At 40.0% G+C, this 22,160-nt stretch overlaps 1 protein-coding gene across 6 annotated transcripts in view; it reads left to right on the top strand.

Annotated features, from left to right (window-relative positions):
* Positions 1 to 17,882, top strand: part of sh3pxd2aa (SH3 and PX domains 2Aa) — a 204,157-nt gene extending 186,275 nt beyond the window's left edge. For 3 of the 6 annotated variants that reach the window (XM_022674731.2, XM_022674732.2, XM_022674730.2), the window contains 6 exons: positions 6,189 to 6,306; positions 9,420 to 9,805; positions 10,079 to 10,093; positions 10,394 to 10,443; positions 10,548 to 10,667; positions 10,947 to 17,882. In XM_022674731.2, coding sequence (XP_022530452.2) covers positions 6,189 to 6,306; positions 9,420 to 9,805; positions 10,079 to 10,093; positions 10,394 to 10,443; positions 10,548 to 10,667; positions 10,947 to 12,992 — 2,735 coding nt within the window. In that variant the 3' untranslated portion in view covers positions 12,993 to 17,882. The remainder of the gene's footprint in view (positions 1 to 6,188; positions 6,307 to 9,419; positions 9,806 to 10,078; positions 10,094 to 10,393; positions 10,444 to 10,547; positions 10,668 to 10,946) is intronic. The other 3 variants (XM_007251360.4, XM_007251361.4, XM_007251359.4) reach the window with 1 other exon arrangement.
* Positions 17,883 to 22,160: the final 4,278 nt, after the last annotated feature.

Below are 22,160 nucleotides of genomic sequence, written 5' to 3'. Positions count from 1 at the left end.
GACCTTACAATCTATGTTTCTGAGATTTATCAGACCAGGCTACGTTCCTCCAGTCTGTAGTTGTCTAGTGTTGATCAGGCTTTGCCCACGGCAGCCTCAGCTTTCTGTTCTTGGCTGAATTCTGTTGTTGTTTGTGTTTTTACAATAATGCAGAGTGATGATCTGAGTTACTGTATTACAGGGGTTGGATGATGAAACTGAAACACTTGTCATTTTAGTGTGGGAGGTTTTTTATGACTAAATTGGAGCCGCCTGGTGGTCAATCTTCATTAATTGCACATTATTGCACCAGTAAGAGCAGAGAGTGAAGGTTCAATTAGCAGGGTAAGAGCACAGTTTTGCTCAAACTATTGCAATGCACATTATGGGTGAGTTCAAAAGAGGACAAATTGTTGGTGCACGTCTTGCTGGAGTATCTGTGACCAATTTCAGCAAGTCTTTGTGATGTACCAAGAGCCAAGGTATCCAGGGTAATGTCAACATGCCACCAAGAAGGACGAACCACATCCAACAGGATTAACTGTGGATGCAAGAGGAAGATGTCTGAAAGGGATGTTCAGGTTTTAACCCGGATTGTATCGAAAAGACATAAAACTACAGCTGCCCAAATCACGGCAGAATTCAATGTGCACTTCAACTCTACTGTTTCCACCAGCACTGTCTGTTGGGACTAAAAATTATTGTGGTTTAAAACCAGGTGTTTTAGTTACCCTAACCTTTGATCAAGGTGTTTTCTGTGTGCAGTTGAATCAGTGCATGGCTAGCCTATTATGCTAAATCCAGCAGCATTGCATCTCTACAGGTTGCTGCCAGTTTTGCCAGCTACCTTATGTTCAGAGGTGTTATTTCTTTTCCTGGAGACTGTAAATTCAGCTGCCAACTTTGGTATGATGCCACATGGCGATGTCTGGCTCGTAACTAATGCCAGAAACAATGAATCTTCAGAGTATGTATTTTTTTTACTTCTTCAAATGGAAACAGCTTCTGCTTAATATGGGCTCCATCTAACACCATATCCAGATGTGGATGTTGAAGGCGAGCGTTGGGGTGATGTAGGGTGGAGGATGAATTGATTCATAGAGGGGTTTGAACTTTAAGAAGCCTTTGAAGACTGAATAGCCAGACGGCTTCTTGCCACAAGTTCATTTTTTTAGACTATTTTCAGTTAGGACCTACAGGAAGATCTCGTCTGGTTTGGACGTATGCTGGAACGGTTGCCATAGCAAGCTGCTCTCCTGTGCTGAGTCATATGAACTCGGTGTAGATGGTATTAGCAGCTCCAGGAGTGTGTCCTGTTTGTGCAGAGCTACGAAATGGATTTATATTCCCTTAGTGGTAAACTATGTAGTGGAAAAAACATGTGATTTCATTAATAAATGTCGTGATCAACATTTTTTTTTAAACACACCAACATTGCTTGAGTAAGGCATGACAAGTTCATCATACACATACACATATTTTTATATATTTTTGAGACACTGGTTAAAGAATCAAAGCAGCAAAGCTTTAATTAGGGGTGTAACAATGCACTCTGCTCACGATTCGATTCCGGATTCTGCATTCCCGGTTCAGTTTTCTCACAAATTTTGAATATCAAAAAAATAAGGAAACTTTTTCTTCTTTTTTATATTTCTTAATTTTATAAACAATGAAAAATGTTCCCTGTAATGTTCTAAGCCTGAACAAACAATCCTGAACTAACGGTTTTGTTTCTCAATTTATCACTTGTTTATTTAGGGAATCTACCGTGAAAATAGCATTGTCTAAGCAGACAACATAAAACAACAAAATATAATATAATTATAACAAAATATAATTAATTACTCAACTTAAATAGGTTTTTGTGTACCTTTACTAAAGTTTTGCTGTTTTTTGGTCACTTTTACTTTAATTTGGCTGCATTTAAAATTCAAACAAAATCAAACTTTTCACTTCACTACATTATTGGAAACCTGTCGTTCCTTTTGGTTTGTGAGGGCACTGTGGAGGATCTGTCATCCCTCCTGGCCTATGAGATTCAAACCCTTGAGAGCTAAAACTGTACAGTGACCCTGGTGAGCCCCCAACCCTCCACATAGTGGAAAAAACGTTAATTTTCAGTTAAAAATGACAAACATATTCTGTGCCCTTTGCTTACGCCCACTGGCTCTTTGGCCTGCACTAGTGGGATTGCGAACTCTGGTGTTGAAACAATGCAGCTAGGTAACATAACATAACATTTCATAAACAGAACATTGAATTTTATGTTTCTATGATGCACATTGTTAAATTTTTCCATCATGATGCATTGTGCAATGATGCTTTGTTAACACCCCTAATAATAATAAACTTGATTTTCATAAGAAGTGGCTCAGGTAACTGCACATCAAATTTGTAAGAACTCCGAAAAGGCATATATTGTTTTAAAAAGCCTGCATGTTAATGATATTAAACAGTCTATCAGTCTATTGGCTTGCCCACAGCCAGTAAAAAAAACAAATACTGTAGTTTTAAATTAAAGTTCCCTTTCTGCTCTATTTACTTAAATGGGAATGAGCAGAGTTGTGTTTTCCTGTAAATCAGGCTTGGCTTGTCCAGTTCGGCAGGGCATTGGGGTTGTGGCTGTGCCTCCTGAACTCCTTTAGAAGGTTACTGTTGCTTCTGGTGCATTGTTCTGGTGGATTGTGAAGTGCTGCTTGTGTGTGTTTGCTTGTTCTAATATGTGTGGAGTGTTGAGAAAATAATTCTTTGTACAGTATTGAGTGCAAGTTAAAGTTTTATGTCTGTCTGTTTCCCGGTCTCTCTCTCTCTGTCTCTCTCTCTCTCTCTCTCTCTCTCTCTCTCTCTCTCTCTCTCTCTCTCTCTCATTCTCTCTCATTTGCTCTTGCTCTTGGAAAGTCACAGTGGAAAGTGTGAAAGTAGGGCAACAGCCCACTTGGAAGAAGTGTGTGTGTGTGTGTGTACTTGGCCGCTCATGTACATTACTGCCTCAGTGTTCTTAATCATATTCCCTGGAAGTAAGTCTTCAAGCAGTCATATACAAAATCACTGCTGTTACTAATTTTACTGACAGTTTAAGTTTGCATATTTATGCTTTTCATCTATAAAAGTAGGAACAGTATGTAGAATGTAGAACACAGTCTTACATTAATTATGACTTGCATTTTCATGCAGACAGTATATAACCCCAAGATATTTCATGTTTTGTACAGTCAGCTCTGTTTTATTTTTTATTGTACATCCATCACACTGCCATGTAGTTGCCATGAAGTGTACTGACCCTATATCTTGACAGACCCTGTCTTTTGGACAGTAACAGTCTGGATGCTCCAAACCTAAAATACTATATTTTTCACACTATAAGGGACACCTAAAATCCTTTAATTTTCCCAATAATTGTTAGTGTGCCTTTTAATCCAGTGTGTCTTAAGTATAAATTATGTATTTTACCAGTCAGGTTGTAAGGAGCAGTAAAGCCACTACACCAAACTACAGTGTTGTTCAGGAGTTTAAGTTTAGCATTAGCCGCTAACCGCTATTTCCCCATTCAGAGGGGAGTTTTATTGGCCAGTAGCTTGCTCTTATACCCCGGCTAGCACTGCTGGAGTAGCATTAGCATTACCCACTAATCACGCTTGCTATTTACCGGTTCGAAGGGGAGTATTATTGGCCTGTAGCCTGCTTCTAACCCTGGCTAGCACCGCTGGAGAAGCATTAGCATTGCCCACAAATCACGCTGGTTTTTGTTGTTCGTGTGGTTCTAATAGCTATTGTTGAGTGACGGTTATTGATATAGTGCTGTCAGAGGGATCAGAGATCATGGGTGTGTAGCTTAGGTTTTAAGCACTGAAATTCCTCCTAAATCCTTGAATCGTTTAATGATATTATATTCTGTATAGGGATAAATATGTAAGACTTGTTTGGAGTAACAAAGGAATGCATTTGTTGACAAACTGGAGATCCTCTGACCATCTTTGCTCCAAAAAGGCTCAGCTGTACACTGCCTGGCCAAAAAAAAGGGTAACATTGAAATATTTTGTTTGGTTGGACCAGCTTTAGCTTAGATTGCAGCATGCATTCACTGTGGCTGACGGTTGGAAAAATGCGTTTTTGAAGCATTTGCACGCTCACTCATTTTAAAACACTTTTTTGAGCTATGTTGTGGTGAGAAAAAAGGGGGCGGAGCCTGGATTCCAGGTTTGTAGGCTTAAGTAAATTTGTATTTACTGTCAGTACGGTGCACAGAGAGAGCACAAGGACCTCCAAGAATAGGGCAGAAAGCTTTACTGGAAAATAACAAAAAAAACTTCTTAACTTTCAATGGAAGTCAGTGTAAAGTCTCTTTTTCATTGATCCATTCATCATGAAACCAGTTGTGTTATTTTATTAGCTAATCTCAAACAATATGTCTAGAAGTATTGGAACATCTAGTCATCCATTGCTGGAGTAATAACTGTCTCTACCACCCAGGGAAGACTCTAGATTTTGAAACATTGTTAAGAGCATCAAGAAGGTCTGGATGTTGGATGATCACCACATCCCCTAATCCTTAGCTTTAAACCTTTAATGTGATCTAAATATTAATCTAAAGTTCATTCTCATTAAGTTACAGTAACATTATTGTAGCAATATCTAATGCCTTACTCTATTAACGTTAATCTACACAGATTTTGCTCCTGAAAACTGTTTATTTGGGTGAGAAAAGCGCTTCTGTTTATTTACAATAAGCTTAGATTTCCAGTTTTCCATTAAGACTGGCCAGAAAGTGTTATACTGAAGAACCCTGAGTGGTCCGGTAACATAGGGCAATATTAGCTAGCGGTTCGTCCTAGTCGCTTATTTTAACACGGTAAACAGGAAGGCTACAGTCCAATATACTCACCTCTGATCAGCGAAAGAGCTAACTAGTGCTTAGCGCAGTTAGCAGCTAATGCCAATGCTGCTCCAGCAGTGCTAGCCTGGGTTAGAATCAAGCTATAGGCCGACAATACTCACCTCTGAACGGCAAAAGAGCTAGCGCTTAGCCCGGTTAGCAGGTAATGGTAATACTGCTTAAGTCTGTTGAACTAAACTATAATTCTGCACTTTAGTGAAGAGGCTTTACTGCTCCTTACAACCTGTCAGATAAAATTCATACATAAGGTGCAGCGGATTATAAAAAGCACTGACTATCTTTGGGAAAATTAAAAAAAAAAATTAAGTGTGCCTTATAGTGCTTCTTAAATGCAGTATCTTACAAAATCTTAGAAAGTATAAGAAGGCCTTCACTCTGCTTATAAGCTGACTCCAAGTCATTCATAGTTTTTCTTTTTTGTCCAGCGGTTGGATTCACAGCTGTAGTAACAGTAATAGATGCCTTCAAATCAGTCTTGAGCGTCTTCTTGTGGTTAGACTGATCGTGCAGATCCTTCAGAAGGCAAGCCATGTCCTCCCCAGAGTTCATTTTGTCAACTTAATACTGTCTGTTAGAAACAACTGATTGAGGGACAGTGTCTGTTATTGCAACCGTCGGCCGAGGGTTTGCTGCGCGAGGAATTGCATTGTGTGGTTTCTCTTGAGCTCCAAAACTTTGTTGCCATTGCCAAAGATAGTCACTGACAGTTAGCTTACAATTTGGGGCGACATGCTGTCAGAATCCACATAGGCCACATTAGACAGCCTCAATGTTCTGGGTGCCAAGAAAATGAAAATAAGAGCTTAGTTGACTGGCATGTTTAGTCTTCTGATTCAGTTCAGTTCTGTGTAATAGTAGTTGTAGTTTAACAGAGTTGAATGCAGTTCAGTTTTATTAAATTCAGTATAACTGTACAGGATAGGAGCAGTATTGCTAAAGCCTGATAAGTGTCAATAATAGATCATATTAGATATATAGTAGTAACTGTAACATCACTGTGTGTTGTGCTGGCATGAGTGGATTAGGCACAGCAGTGCTGCTGGAGTTCTTAAACACGCCCAAATATTATAGCTGCTGTGTGGTTACCTTATGGGGTCCTGACCACTGAAGAACAGGGTGAGAGAAGGATAATAGTAAAGTATGCAGAGAAACAGATACAGAACTACTGTCTGTAAATATAGGACTACAAAGTGCTCCTATAGGTTTGCCCTTCATCAAAAAGAATAAGCTTCTTTTTTTTTTTTTGTTCTTAGTGAAATGTTCTTACTCTCCATTCTTTTTTCTGTCTCTCTCTTTCATTCTCTCTCACTTTTAGAGGAGAAATATGTCACTGTGCAGCCCTACTCCAGTCAGGGAAAGGACGAGATTGGGTTTGAGAAAGGAGTAACCGTGGAGGTCATTCAAAAGAACCTGGAAGGATGGTGGTATATCAGGTAAAACTGTTAGTTGTTGTTTATTTCCTGACTGATGCTTTACAATCTGTTACCCACAATGAGGGTGGCAACAATCAAATTTCAATTTAACCTGCTGACAGGGCAACAGAAAGTCAAATCTAATAGTAGAATCAATCAGAATTTCAGCTGGGGGCAGGGAAATTGAAAGCCAAATGCTGGACTAGAACCAATAAGAATCTCTATTTTAGCTTGGGCAATCAGAATATCTGATTTAGTTCCTGCAGATTCTGCAGTAGAAGTGGAGTGTTGATAGTGTGTCCAAAATCATCAAACACATTTTGGGACAATTGTGATGTCTTCAAATCAGGCTTTCGAGATGAGCGTGAAAATAGTGTGTGTGTATCTAAAAAGGTAAGGCCAATAGTTGGAGGACCTCATTAACAAATCGTTAGGCTGTGAAACTTTGTACGGAATTACATCTCACACCATGACACCAGGCCTTCTGCATGTGTTGTGTGAAATCACAGAGGATTCATGGGTCACACATAGACCGGTCACGATAGGATCGTTTTGTGTGGGATATATCATTCCAGAAATTATTTGTGATAAACAATATTATTGTCATTTTAAGACCATTAAATGGCTCAAATATAATGATAATAGAATAACAAAGAAATTTACCTTTTTCTATAATTTTATTTCTAATTTTTCCCATTTTTCTCCCCAATTTACACGGCCAATTACCCAACCCACTCATTAGGACTCCCCCTATCACTAGTAATGCCACAACACACCAGGAGGGCGAAGACTAACCCATGCTTCCTCTGATACATGTGAAGCCAGCCACCGCTTCTTTTCGAGCTGCTGCCGATGCAGCATTGCCGAGCAGCCAGCGCGCTTGGAGGAAAGCACAGCTGCTCGGCTCCGGTACATCAGCTCACAGACGCCCTGTGCTGCAGACATTACCCTGGGAGTGATGTGGGGAGAGAGCGCCATCTACCCACCCAGAGGGAGCAGGGCCAATTGTGCTCCCTCTGAGCACCGGCAGCTTGATGGCAAAGCTGCATGAGCTGGGGTTCGAACCTGCGACCTCCTGCTCATAGAAATTTACCTTTTTAAAGATAACACATTTTATTGAATCATAGTTTGGGAAATATATGTTTTTCTCTTTACCTACAGCAGTCACTGCACACTGTGTTTAAGGAGACAGTTATTGGAGCATTGGTCTGGTATTGCATGACCAGCTAAAGTACTGTTCACTATAATAAAAATGTTACAGACAATATCACAATTTTAAAATATTATTGAGGTCATGTCAACTTATTGTACAATAAGTCAATAATGCAATTATAGTGACAGGCCTAGTTACACATGTTTTTTTTTTTGATGATGATGATTAGTGTATTTAAGTGTGTAGAAATGTGAGCACTGTACGCTTATACACTTTAGCCATAATGATTAAATAATATGCTATTTCTCTATTAACCACCTAAGAACATCCTGCCTATTTCCAAAACATGTTAATACTATTTCAAACTAAATAGCAAACAAGTGCACTTGTAGCCTTCTTAAAAAGCTGAGTAATGGGGATATTTTAATAAGATGAGTAATGGGACAAGGTCTTCATCATTGTACAGCTTAGTTGAAGTATATGGAGGTGCCTCATGCTGGCATTTATCAAGTGCTTCCTCATGCTTGAAGCAGCAGCTCTATCGCTCTCTTGTTAAAAGAAGAATTATGTGGTTTATGAGAGAAAAGCCTCCTGACATCATAGTTTTCTGTGCTCACTCTCTCTCTCGCTATATAGTCCCTCTATCCCCTCCCCCTTGTTTATCGTTTTTCTCTCCCCGGAGGGTGTGTTGGTAAACTTGCTCTCTCGGTTGAAAGAGAGAATGAGAATCACATGATGTTCTGCTTTAAGTCCCGCTGACACTCTGTCGTTCCCTTAACAACTGAACTGGGGCGGCTCTTGTTTATACAAACATAATGCCGGAGGGAGGACCTCGCTAAATACAGCAAAACGAAGCTGATTCTTTTCATTCAGAGCGGAAAAAAGCATAAAATCCATTTCTGCTGCTAAGGTGTTGCTGGATGTTGTATTTAGTTGATCTGATCGGCTCAGTTGTTGTTAGTTGTGGTTGATCTGATTGGACAGATGGAAATTATTTTGTTAAAGCTGAGCGTGCTAAAACACAAATTAGTAGAGATCAGGGCTGGATGATATGGTAAAAAAATATTGTATCATGATATTAAACACATTTGAAGATTCCTTAAAAATCCATATAACATTTATCACAATACAATAAAATAATTATTTCTTTGTCTGACATATTTTATTTATAATGCCCAACTTGGCGATCGTGTAAATAATTAAAAAATTCAAGTATTTCAAAAAGTAACGAAGCACAAGAAATTTACCTCAGCTGTTCTATTCTAATCATGAATTTTCTTCAGCAGGGCTACTCTAGTCACACATTTAGCTAAAAAGCCACCCTTTTTGAAATACATTGAATATTTTTTATTTTACTTTTATTATTACTATTTTTTAAACACCCTAAATAGTGCAGCTTGGTCACTGAGGATGTGTCCAAGCTGCAAAAATACCACCAAGGTATTTTTTTTTTAAATCCAATATTTCAAATAGGAGCAAAGCACAATAAATTTACCACAACAGTAGTGCAATTTTAGTCATTCCTTTACCTCAGCAGTGCACTTTTAGTCATGGAATTTACTCACACTGCTGTGTGACTTAAAATAAACATGTCTTGTTTTGTATAAAATATTTTAATTCTAAACTATTTTCACTTATAAATAAGTGGTTGTTTTGCATTTTTGGACAAATATTTTTGTTTGCAAATTTCGGTACATCCTGAGACCTTCTTTGTGTATCTACTTTCTTGCTCCCACCACAAACGGGTCTGAAAAACAACCAGAGAGAACTTTCCCACATGTTTTTTTGTGATACATTTTTGTGCATTGTCCCTGTGTGAAAACAAACCAAACCAAGGGGAAAATACTCATACACAATAAATAGTGTTTTCTCAATATTAAACAAGTGTAATACAATTCCTTCTGATTTAAAAGACAACCACTGATGTAAACTTAAAAAAAAAATTAAAACCACAGGTAACATTTGTCCTCTGTGGTTACAGGTACCTGGGAAAGGAGGGCTGGGCCCCAGCCTCGTACCTGAAGAAGCTAAAAGACGACCTGTCTCCGAGGAAGAAGACCCTGACTGGCCCGGTGGAGATCATTGGCAACATTATGGAGATCAGCAACCTGCTAAACAAGAAAGCCGTGAGCGAAAAGGATGTGCAGACAGATGGAGAGCCCACCACGCCGGAGCGTCACATCTCCAAGAGCGAGATCAGTCTTCCCATTCAATGTTCTGCTGAAGCAGAGCAGTCCATGACGGCCAGCGTTGCTGCAGCTGCAGGCTCAGGATGTGGATCCAGTGCTGCTCTACAGGACAGCAAGCCAAAAGCAGAGCCAGGGTCACCTGCTATAGCAAGAGTGGCTCCACATCGAGTGGAAATCGGTAAGTATTGTTAATAGTTTAAAGCAGCAGTCCATAAGATTTTTTTTTTAGTTATGCATTAAAAGTACTCTTTCACATGCTCTGTGTAATTATACAATTATACATTCTCACCAGAGAAATCACTATACTCCCAAATCTTTTAAGGACTGTCGTTTTAATGCACATGCTTAAAATTTAGGACCTTTTTACAGCCCAGTTTGTTAAAAACATTGTTTCTTTGCTTGTTTTACATTCGTTAAGTGTTAATATATTCTCCCATTATCTTTTAAATAGGCTTTGAGGCCATAGGTAAGCAAGCCTGTGAATGATGGATTGGCAACTAAAACATTTGTTTATAATACAGTGTTTTTAAGACTGTGATTTTCTCACAAAAAGTAATCACTAGGTCTGATCATGAGTGTTGTCGTACCTGTCAGCTGCATCTGCCTTTGTACTGAAAATTTGTTTTGTCTGCTTTCAAACTTCAATCTAAAGTTTGGATTGTGTGTCGATCACAAGAAGCGTGTGCAGTGTTTACTAATTGTGTCCTTGTTATGTCTGCAGCTGTCAGGCATTTGATGGCGTTTTTTTTTCTTTGCAATTTAACAGGGTCTCCAAACCTCAGACAGAAACCTCCCCCTCGAAGAGAGGCAAATCTGGTATGTTATATAAAAAAGGCTTCTACTTTTAGTGCTGTCATTCTTTCATTATTTTCAGATGTACAGCTGTGCATTGGAACTATGATGGTTTTCTGCATCTGCAGGGATTCCAGTTGCCAAAGCCTCCAGAGCCCCCTACTGTGGAAGCTGAGTACTACACCATTGCAGAGTTTCAGTCCTGCATCTCAGATGGCATCAGCTTCCGTGGAGGACAAAAGGCTGATGTAAGTAACCTGTTAGTGTAGAAAATGTTGGATATTAACATAATAGTCCTCTAGTGTGGGACAAAAAGGTGAAGAGGTGGAAAGATGAGCCTTATTAGTAGGACTAGTAGGAATATTTGTCTTATAAATTTACTTGTCTCTCTTGACTCCTCCTGATGTAATACACGGTAAAACTTGAAAAAAGAAGTCACTAAAACATCATGTTCTCAGTAAGTGCGTAGATGACCTCATGTAAAATGATGAAGTTCACCATAAATCATTTGTGATTTGACATTTCAGGTAATAGAGAAGAACTCTGGTGGCTGGTGGTACGTCCAGATCGGGGATATGGAGGGTTGGGCACCTTGTTCCTACATTGACAAGCGCAAGAAGCCCAATCTGAGCAGGAGAACTAGCACCCTCACCCGGCCAAAAATTCCACCCCCAGCACCACCTGTCAAGAAGCAAGACTCTGAGGATTCACCCTCCTCAAGTGGTTGCATCTCCAAAGCTCCAGAATCCCCCAGCAGGCCTGTTTATGAGGAGCCAGAGTATGACATTCCTGCCATTGGTTGTGACTTAGAGTTGGACACAAGTATAAAAAAGGACACAACTTTAAAAAAGGACACCAGTCTGAAAAAGGACACAAGTCTAAAAAAGGATACAAGTTTGAAAAAGGACACAAACATCAAAAAGGATTCGAGTTTGAGAAAGGAACCAAAACCTGTGCAGATCAAAAGCAGTAAAGCTGCTGCTGAGAGGATTGCTCAGGCTACAGGCAAAGCCTCCCCCCTTTTACTTGTGAAGAGCTCCCCTTTTAGGAATGAGGATTCACTCATCAGTGTCACTAAGGAGGAAGCTATTTATGAAAATGACGGATTTAGATTCTCATCCGACGACTTTTCCTCCACTAGAGAATCCACCGTTGGAGACTCAGACTCTCTAAGAAGCCGCACCTTAGGCCGCAAGCCACTAGGCTCCTCCTCGTCTCCCGGAGGAGGAAGGTCTCTCAGGGACATTCCGGATCTGTACAGAAGTCACTCGTTGAACCGTCCTGAGAAGACTAGTCCTTGGTCATCTTCAGATGAATCGAGCCGCAATCCCAAAAGAGAGCCAGTCATGCGCAAGGATGTGGAAATCAGGATTGGCCAGAGTCCTTCAACACGTCCCAAACCAGTGGTCCGACCCAAGCCTCTTCTGAGTAAATCTGAACCACAGAGCCCTGAGAGGATGGACATCAGTAGCTTGCGCCGCCAGTTGCGTCCTACAGGTGCGATTCGGCATGGCGTAGTCCGAGCTGCACGTGGTGGAGAAGACTCAGAGACAGCCTCTGTGGTGTCATCAGAGGATTCTGTCACTTCCAGAAGCAATTCAGACCTTTCTAGCATCTACTCTAAGGGGAGCCGGGGCGACTCTGATTATGAGACTTCTGTCTATCGCACAACAGACGTCTATGAGCGGGCACAAGAGTCTGAGCTCAGTGTTCCAGGTGGTGTGGAGGTGGAGGTACTTGAGAAGCAGGACAGTGGCTGGTGGTATGTCCGCTGGGGTGTAGAAGAAGGCTGGGTCCCTACGTTTTACCTGGAACCTGTGAGACAACCTTCCGACGCGGGTGTCCCTGAGTCCCTTGATGGACCTCTGGCAGAGCTTAACAATACCAGCAAGTCGAACAGCCTGGAGAAGAATGAGCAACGTGTGCAAGCCCTCAACAACCTCAACCAGCAGAATGTCCGAAGGTTAAATAATCCCAGCCCACCTATCCCTTCTAAGCCTCCAGGGGGGTTTAGTAAACTGTCTCCTCAGCTCAACGGTTCAGGCGTACGAATGCGGAACGGCATTCGCCAGGCCGCAGTGCGGCCGCAGTCGGTTTTTGTTTCTGCACCACAACCGGTGAAGGATACTAACATGTATACAGGGTCCTTGAGGCGTAATGAATCGCTAGGTGCTGGCGACCACATGAGGTCTAGTGGTGGTGTCCGCCGAAACTCCTCCTTCACTGCCGTGCGGCCACAGCCGGGAACTGATGTGCGCTATAGGTCTGGAACCACCACAGCTGTACCGGCCGGAAGCTCTAGCCCCTTGATTGCCCAGAGAAACGGAATCCCCGTATCTACAGTAAAGCCCAAACCCATCGAGAAGTCCCATCTCATTCACAACAACCTACGCGAAGTCTACGTGTCAATTGCCGATTATCGAGGAGACGAGGAAACAATGGGCTTCCCTGAAGGCACAAGTCTGGAGGTTCTTGAAAAGAACCCCAATGGATGGTGGTATTGCCAGGTTCTAGATGGCCTGCAAGGACGAAAAGGCTGGGTACCATCCAACTACCTGGAACGGAAGAAATAGCATCATCCCTCACCCCTGCAAAGAATGTCACTTAAATGTTTCCTTATATGTACATTTGATAACAATTTGAACTCTGTGAGGAGGACTGTTTTTGTACCATTATGAAAAAAAAGAGACACTTTAGTGCTGGTTTACTAAAAAGTACACAACAAGACTCTAAAGACGATCAGTGATGCGGGTGTGGAGAACGCTAATAAGAATATGTCTTGTCGGACAAAATCGGGAGGGTCGTCCCTCCCAGTGTCTTAAGTATGATTGGGGGATATCGTCTCGTCTCCAGTTTGAGACAACAAGAAGAACATACTCTACGACTACGCCTTTCAGAAAGGGTTTTACATGAATAACAGAATGATCCGGGCAAGCGTTGAGAGAAATTCCAGCCCGAAATTTTATGCCAAATGGGTGCCTTCGTCCATCGTTGACTGAATGTTAATAGGAATCATTTGAACACCAGTGAATCAGTTTCAGTACCAAAATTCAACTGAGTGCCATAGGCCTACGAACGCAGATATCACCAAAATTATTTTGCTACAGAGTTAAAGAGAGAAAGAGAGCGAGACAAGGAGAGAGAGAGATTCATTCAGCATTGGAGTAGGAGTTTGAGTAACAGAAATTGAATGAAACCTTCCAGCACTCAAAAAACAAGAGAATGTAAGACATCGGATACGCAAATAACAATGTTAACCGTTGAGTGCAGGTAAAGATTCGAAAAATTGATTTTGTATTTTTTACATTTTGTTCTGTTTTTTTTTTTGTTTGGTTTTGTATCTCGTGTTTGTTTTTGTCTTCCTTAGAGATGTATTTCTGCTTTCTTGTGACTCTTATCGGCCTGCAGAAAAAAGAAAGAAAGTCCCTCACTGAGACGCTTCTGTGATGTGAATCGTTTCTTATTGGTTTTGAAATGTCTCTAATGAGGGTCTCATAATTGGCTTTGCTTTAATGCTCTCCACTTTCTTTTGCCCCCATCAAAATCCAAACAACATGAAGAAAGGATTGTTGACTCATTAAAGGATAAGATGTGCGACATTGCCGGAGCATTGGATATTATACTTAGGGCTGGATGGTAATTAAATTCAGTTAACATATATTGTAGTATAAAATGATTCAGTGATTCAATGTAAATTGTTTCAGAAGGAACCGAAATGATATTGTATTGACGGAACATGAGAAATATATTCTGATATAAGTAATAAATATTTGGCCATATCGCCCAGCCCTATTTTTGTTTTCTTTTTTAATGCGGTATCAAGCCTAAGATAGGTTTAGTTTACAAAGTGCAAACTGTCCTGTTGCAGAGAACAGGACTGTGTGTATGCTGCTCTAGATGTGCTATATTTACTGCTCTCAGAGTGGTAAAATATATTTTGGAAATTCAGTACTGGAAAAAATGTGGCAGAATGTTCGCCAAAATCAATCCCAGGGAATTAGTTACATAGAAATGAGCCCAAAATGTGATGAAACCAAAGCAGAATGCCAATACATTTGCTAGTTTGTTGTGTTTTAGTTTAGTATTTATTTTGTGGGTACTAAGAAATACGGTGTATTCAGCAAAACCCAAACGAGGTTTTAGAACTGAACAAAAATAGATATTTAATTACTATATCTGGAAGCACTTGATTGTTTTGTTTTTGTTTCTACCCAAATAAAAGCACATTGACATGTAAGGTTCATTTTGCCTTATTACAATATTGCTGGGCAGTATTGAAATCAGTTGTTCAACTAAGTTTAACAGTAGGCAGTTGAGTTTTCTTAGGTATATTACAATGACAATTGTAGAAGATAGTTTTAAATGAATTATGATTAAATGCAACATACAATTTTAAGTTTAGCCTGTTTTTGTTGCTTTTATTAAGTGGATTATTCAGGATTTTAAAACACATCTCCCTCTTTGATAGTCCCAATTAAGAAAAAATAAATAAATAAAATTAAAGCAAGAACATGCTTTATGATCCATGTCCGAAGGCTGATGTTCAAGACTGCTGAAATATTTTTCTAATGAACGGTGCAGTGTGAACTCTTTGTCGGGTTGAGCACTAACGTGTTGTTAATTTTTGTCTGTTTTTTTTTTTTTTTTCTGCTGGACAGTATTATAGTATTAAACAAATTTAAGTACCTGCTAGATTGCAGTTCTATTCTATAAGCAGTAGTAGATTTTGTTTGTTTGTCTGTTCTTGTTGTTGTGTGATCACACATGGACAATAATGATGAATGGAAAGGTTCATTTGTTGTGAGTTGATGCATTGTCAAAAAAATGCATCGATTTAAAGATGCAGTGTATTTTATCAGCACATTATTTATTGAACAGATTTTTTTTTCTTTCATTTTGTATTTATAATTATTTAATTAAAAAAAACAACATGTTCATTACCTCTGATTTTTTTCTCAGTGCTTTGTCACTGTCAATTCTGCAGTTAGAAAATACAGTATCTGTATTGTTGAAGGCTCTCAGCAAGATGCCTTCTTAGTGGCGCTCTCTAGTGACACAGATTGGCTCTGTTTTTTTTTTGTTTTTATCGCCACTGGTCTGATGCAAAATGACTTTTTCTTACTTGCATTGGAGACTTAGTTTTAAAGAGTTAAAGGCTGTAGAAAGTGAATGTTTTTTTTTCTACAAAAATGCAGCTAAAGGCTAAGTAAAGCCTTATTTAATCCAGTTGATCATATTTTTCCTTTTTTCAAGGCTGATTGCTGCACCTTTAGCAACTATATGGACACTTCCTCTCTCGTTATTGGACATTCTATAATGCCAGATTTTGTTTAATGTTTCATTCATTTCTTGATTTCTTACTTCACCTTGGTTGCAAGACAATCAAAATTTTACAATTTGTGGGGAAAAAAGGGAGATCAGCCTAACCACAAAACCCAAATCAATTTGAAATGACCAGATTTTATCTCATTTGAATCACAATGATGATAATTTTGGCTTCAGCAGCAATAATTCTATATTTTGCACTAAAACGGTCTGTTATTCTCATCAAAAACAAGTAGACTGGAAAGCAAATAAAAAAATCACTTAAAAGAATTTTTAAAGAATTTGAATTCTCCACCTGTTCCCGACCCTTTGACGAAGGCATTATAGAAATGTGTCGACTCACTTCAACATGTTTAATGGATATTGCTTCTGTCAAGTAACTTCCATTTACATTTTAAGCTTGATTTTGTTTGCATCTGCAATTTACAAGGGAATTATTACGTCACGCTAGGCCTTTATTTTCATATTTCATATGTACTTTGTGTATCATCTAGCCTTTGTTTAGTTTTTTTTTTCTTATGTTTTTTCTTGTCTTTTTATGTTTGTTTGTTTTTTCGTCTGCAAAAAAAAAAGTATTAAGATATATTATTTCCTATATTATGTCCTGGCGTATGTTAACGTGACGTTACGAGATGTTACGAGAAAATGTGCAATAGAATAATAATAGGGATCTCACCAAATACAAGGAACTCTCAGAAGGGTTGAGGGTTTGTTGATCCCTCCCCTCCTTTTCAAAGTTGAGTTGTTTTTGTGTTTAATCAAATCAAATTGGAGTTTGGATTTGAAGTTCTTTTGAAAAGATCGTTTGGTTTATGGTTTATTTTCATGTTTCAGAAAGTCATAGTCCTCTTGATTCACGGACATTCCGGCACATGCAGACGTAATCTTCGTCCACAGGTCTGTACTCTCGTCCAGTTTGTCTCCAGGACTCTGTGACCTATATCGATGTGATGCTCCTTCTGTTGTTACGCCAAGTCAACAGTCGACCGTGACCACGTCTAATGCTCAGTGCTCTTTGGCATTCTGTTGTAAGGCCACCTTGATTTTTTTTCTTTTCTTTCTGTGCCAGAGGGGGAAACCAAGTGAAACGTTGCACATGCCCTCCTCTACACTGCCAAAGGTCTGACAGTTCTGTTTCCAGTCTCTTTTAACTGTCTTGCATCCCCTACTTGCATTTACAAAAGCTTCCTTAGCTTCCATAGTCAGCGGAAAATATTTAAAACATCTTTAACCAACCTTGCCAATGGAACATGACCTCAAAATTTCACCAGTATTTTTACCAGATGATCAGCTGTTGTTGTTCATTTCTCTGTCGGATTAGAAAAGCGTTTTGCTGCATACAAACACACAGAACACAGAACTTGCTCTGAGGCTGCATGTTCAGACTGCAGGCAAGTCATATTTGTTTCTCAAATCAGGTGTGTGTACCAAATTAAACAACAAATCCTTAATAGGCCTTTGTTCCATTTAGTTTGAAAAGCTTCATTCAAGCAATGTAGAAATGGAATACCTCATTGTTTCACATTAAGGATGTTTCTCCTTTTTATCATACTTGGTATTAAAGTGAAAATAAAATTAATTTCACACATGCATTTTTAATTCTTCAGATGTTTCCGTTCTTGCCAAGGAAGAAGTCGCTCATGACAAGTATAAGCTTTCCCTGTTAGAAAAGTTGTCCAAAGAAATCGAACTGACGTAACATCGATGCCTGTGGTCACTCACCGTCTCGTAGCTTCATGAGAACCTTCTTTTCCTCTCCTGCTTGTCTTGCTTTGCTACATAAGCTCTTGTTTCGTCTCTCGTTCTTCTTCCTTGGAAGAAATGGACTTCTGGTCTTTTGAGGCATGGCTTAACCATAAGCTTGGTAATCTCATGCGGAACCTCAGAATATTTTCCTACTGCAGGGTATACTTTTCTATTTTTCCCCTCTTCTTCTTCTTACTGCTGACCTTTCTTTCCAACTTTGACTTGGATGGTGGATGGCTTCAGATTCTGGCCTGTTCCAGCTCGCTTGCTGCTGTTCCAAGAAAATGAGTGTTGTTGTCATTTTACTTATATCAACTCTGTGCCTGAGGCAGGAGGGTGTTGAGATCGGAATCTTTGTAGTTGAAGACAGCACTAGTACGTCTGAAGTATGGGAAGATGTTGTGAGGGATAAAAAACGATGCAGGGTTGGTGAGAGTGGGTGAATGTTTGCGTGGCTGTGTGAGTGTGTGTAGAGGTGGTTAGCTTGGTTTTGGTAGGATCAAGATAAGGTGGTCAGAGGAAGTTGATCGATGGGAGTGTTTGGACCATTGGGACTCAGTCGAGTGTCGCTAAAATGGACTTGTTCATATGCAATTGGCCTGAAGCGCAGCCCCAAAGACTTGGGTAGATTGGGGTGATTGGGCAGGTGTCACAGGAACGTTACAGCAGGAAAATGAAAGGCAAGGCCTCTTGATGATTAGCTCTCTCTCAGTTCAGGCTCTCGCAGTGGATCTATTTCAGACGAATGGAACAGCACAAACTTGACAAAAGCTCGTCCGTGCCTTCAGCCCAAGTTCCTCACAAAAGCCTTGCCTCGGGCCAAGCGTTTCTGAAAACAAACCGCTGCTTTGGTAGATCATAATGTCTGCCACTGGGGGACCTTTGATATTCCGCTCCGCTCCCTTCATTAAGACAGAGATGTCTGAAGCACTGCAGGCATGGAGTGCTACTGTGAAATCACTGTAGCAAAACCAGTCAATTAATTACAGCTATTTGGGGGTTTGCATCCTGAATGTCAATGACTGCTAGCTGCAAAATTCAGTCCTTTGGAGGCCTACGGACACAAATTATGAACACAAACTGTTGACAGACTGGTGCCTCATCAGGGCTTGTTTTATAATGAGGGCTAATGTTTTAGTATTAGTTGTCACTGGTAGGATCTTGCATATGACATTTTCCATCTACAAACCAGCAACAGAGAAGTTCTAGACCTGCAGAGTCTTGGGCATGCCATTGTTGTAGGTTTGTGGCCCCAAAAAAAAGCAATTTTAGACCTGTAGAGTCTTAAGGCATGTCATTGTGGTAGGTTTGCGGCCCGAAAGACAGCAATTCGAGACCTGGAGATTCTTGGGGCATGCCATGGTTGTAGGTTTGTGGCTGAAAGCACAGCTGTTTTAGACCTACAGTTTTGAGGCATGCCATTGCTGTAGGTTTGTGACCTGAAAGAGAGCAGTTCTAGACCTGCACAGGTTTGGGGCATGCTAATGTGTTAGTTTGTGGCTCAAAAGAGAGCAATTCTAGACCTGCAGTGTCTTGGGGCATGCCATTGTTCTAGTTTGTGGCCTGAAAGAGAGCAGTTCTAGACCTGAAAAGTCTTGAGCCATGGTTATAGGTTTGTGGTCTAAAGCAGAGCAGTTTTAGACCAACAGTTTTTGGACATACTTTGGTTGTGGGTTTGTGGCCTGAAGCAGAACAGTTTTAGACCTACAGTTTTTGGACATACCTTGGTTGTGGGTTTGTGGCCTGAAGCAGAGCGTTTTTTAAACTGAAGCAGAGTAGTTCTAGACCTGCAGTTTCAAGATAAGCCATCATCGTTGGTTTGTGGCCTCAATTAGAGCAGTTCTGCATCTGCAGTCTTGGGGCATGGCATGGTTGTAGGTTTTCAGCCTAAAACATAACAGATCCATGCCTGCAGATTTGGTAGATGCCATAATTTGGCATTTTTGACCTGAAGTAAAGCAGTTCTAGACCTACAGTCTTGAGCGTGCTGTGGTTGTTGGTTTGTGTCCCAGTCTTCACGTCTAGAATGGCTGCTGGATCTCGGAACATAAACATTTAGTTGACCTGACAAGTCTTTGATGGTGAGGTAAAGTAGAGAAAGCTAGCTGTACGTGTGCTCTGGTGAGACGCATGAAGTGTTTCAGGGGAATTTTAGCAGGTTTTTAGTTCAGTTTTGGGTTTACTTAGTGCGGGGAGGGAAAAGGAAGAGGTGATCAAGCTGGATGTTAAAGCTACAGGGTGCTGGCAGGCTGCTGCTGTGTTTTTTTCTGTTCTCCTTCATGAACATGCTGGGCTTCGCTAATGTCTCGCTGTTTGCAAGCTCTATCGCTGCTTGACTCTCTGCTCTAATTACCGGTTCTCTCATGTTAATTAACAGCCACGGCTGTGTAACTGCTCCCGTAAAAGCCCCCCACCACCGGGTTTTGAACCAAGTGCCACAATGGCGCCTGAAACAAGGGCACTTAAAGTTGCATTTGTTAATCGGCCCAAAGGTCGTCGCCTTCTACACTAGCCTTCATTATTATGCCTTCTAGTTCTACAGACGTCAAAACAAGACTTTTAAACGCGCCTGGCCGAGTCACTGGCTTTCAATTGGAACCTCATTACGTTTTTGTTTTTTTTTTACCAGTCAAGACTTTAGAGAAGTTGTAGGCCTAAAGAAACGTGAGGTAACGTTACCGAAGAAATCCAGATTGTTCGGTAAAATGCAACAGTCGAAATGACAGTGGTGCTAAAGCTCTTTTTACTGTGCTACTCAAATGCAACTCATCTTTTGCTTCCTTACTTATGCGCTCATGAAAGCTGTTTGCCAACTCTTCTTTGTTCTAAAGTTCTGCATAAACAGGGTTTTGGGTTTTTAGTTACGAAATCATTTAAGGATTTAAGGAGGACATTGCTGTTTTCTGTTATGGGAACTTGTACAAATGCTTTGTATTAAAACCATCCTATGCAGAGCCATGGAGCACAAAACAAATTTCAAAACCTTTTTTTTTTTTTTAAATATGTATTTCTTTTGAAACCAGGTGGTCAACAGCTTTAATTTTTTTTCCAGTTTTCTTTTTTTTTTTTGCATTGTTTTGTGTTTTTATCTTTTTTGTATCTCGTACATGTTTACATTGTATCTTGCATTGCCCTAAATGAAAAAAATAAGAAAAAAAAAAACAAAAAACAATAAAATGTATCATTCTTGTTCTTTCATGTCTGTTATGCATTTATCTACATTTCTGGGAGCGCACTTCTACAGGAGTCAGAGCACACCCTGCGTCTTTATTTGTCAGACATGGCAGGGCTGGAATAGAGATGCATGCTTTGGGACAGTAGTGTGGAAATGCAGAGCTGATGGAGATGAATGTGTAGAAGAGGCTCAGTTTGCTGTAGAAGATTTAAAGGAAGAAGAGAAGAAAACTGTGGCATCCAAATGAAAACAAACGTCCTCTGAATGATTTATTAGCTGTGTGTTTTCTTACTGAAAACAGCAGTTTTTTTTAAATGGTAATTTAGAAACTGCTATTGAACAAAAGGCAAATTTTATGTTGTCTTATTTCTTACTATAGCCATGCAATATTTCATTCAATCATTTAAGCAGATTTTGCACAGCACTTTTAATGTAGATCTATATACGGTAGCAGTCCAAAATTTGACATCTTTAAATTCGTTTTTTTTTTTTTATTTAATGTTAAACATTGTAGATTAATAGCTGTCACCTAAAGTATGAAGAAAAACTTTTACTAATTATTAACTAATTTTAAGTGTTAAACCAAAATATTCTGTGAAGGAAGCATCTAGGTGCTCTCATCTGGGATGCTGTTAACTTGCGGTTTCTGAGGCTGGTAACTCTGATGAACTTGTGCAACAGAGGGAAGTTTTACTCTTTATCTTCTGTCCTAATGAGTGCCAGTTTCATTACATTTTTTATTTTTTTTCAAACTTTTTCATAACAGGCCTAAATTCCTTAATGTATTTTTGTTTCTTTACTTAGTTGAGTACAGCTTTTAAAAAAAGAAGAGACCACTTAAAAATTATGAGTTTCTTTGATTTTAGCAAATTGAAAACCTCTGAAGAGGAAGCTGGATGACCATAAGCCATCAAACCAAGCTGAGCTGCTTGATTTTTTTTTGCACCAGGAGCAGCATATAAAGTTATCCAAAAGCAGTGTGTAATGGTGCTTACACGCTGCACGCGGTAGGCTGTAGACGCCGAGAGTCCCCTGCTGATAATAGGTGGGGTTTTCTAACCCCCCTCTGCAACCGGTGTTTTGTAGTTTTGAGTCTCTACAGCTTCTGTAGATCTGTATCTGTTTCTCACTGCCAGAATAAAGCTCTGATTCTGATCTTCCTCCTGTTATCTCTATATAAGTGTAGGGTGGGTAGTGATGTACAGCTGATGTTAACTAATCATTAATATCAGTTTCTTGTCCGTGTTTATAATTGTTTGGACTACAGTTTCTCCCTGGTCGCTTGAGTTCACGTCATGCGTTTTTTGCCGCGGTACCGCTTGCCGCGAGGTCAAAGTTGAACCATGTTGAACTTTGACCGCGGTAGAGGCGTGGTTATGGGCTGGGAAACGCGCTGCGTTCCGCTCTGCCGCTAGAGAAACAATTAAATCCTAAGCATCCTCAAAGTGTAACCCGGCCAAAAATATGTATGTGTGTGTTAGAACGAAGAGAAAAA

Source organism: Astyanax mexicanus, chromosome 21, assembly GCF_023375975.1.
Source record: "Astyanax mexicanus isolate ESR-SI-001 chromosome 21, AstMex3_surface, whole genome shotgun sequence".
NCBI classification, from domain to species: domain Eukaryota; kingdom Metazoa; phylum Chordata; class Actinopteri; order Characiformes; family Acestrorhamphidae; genus Astyanax; species Astyanax mexicanus.
Note: the sequence above shows the minus strand (reverse complement) of the source record. Positions and strands in the feature narration are given on the sequence as shown.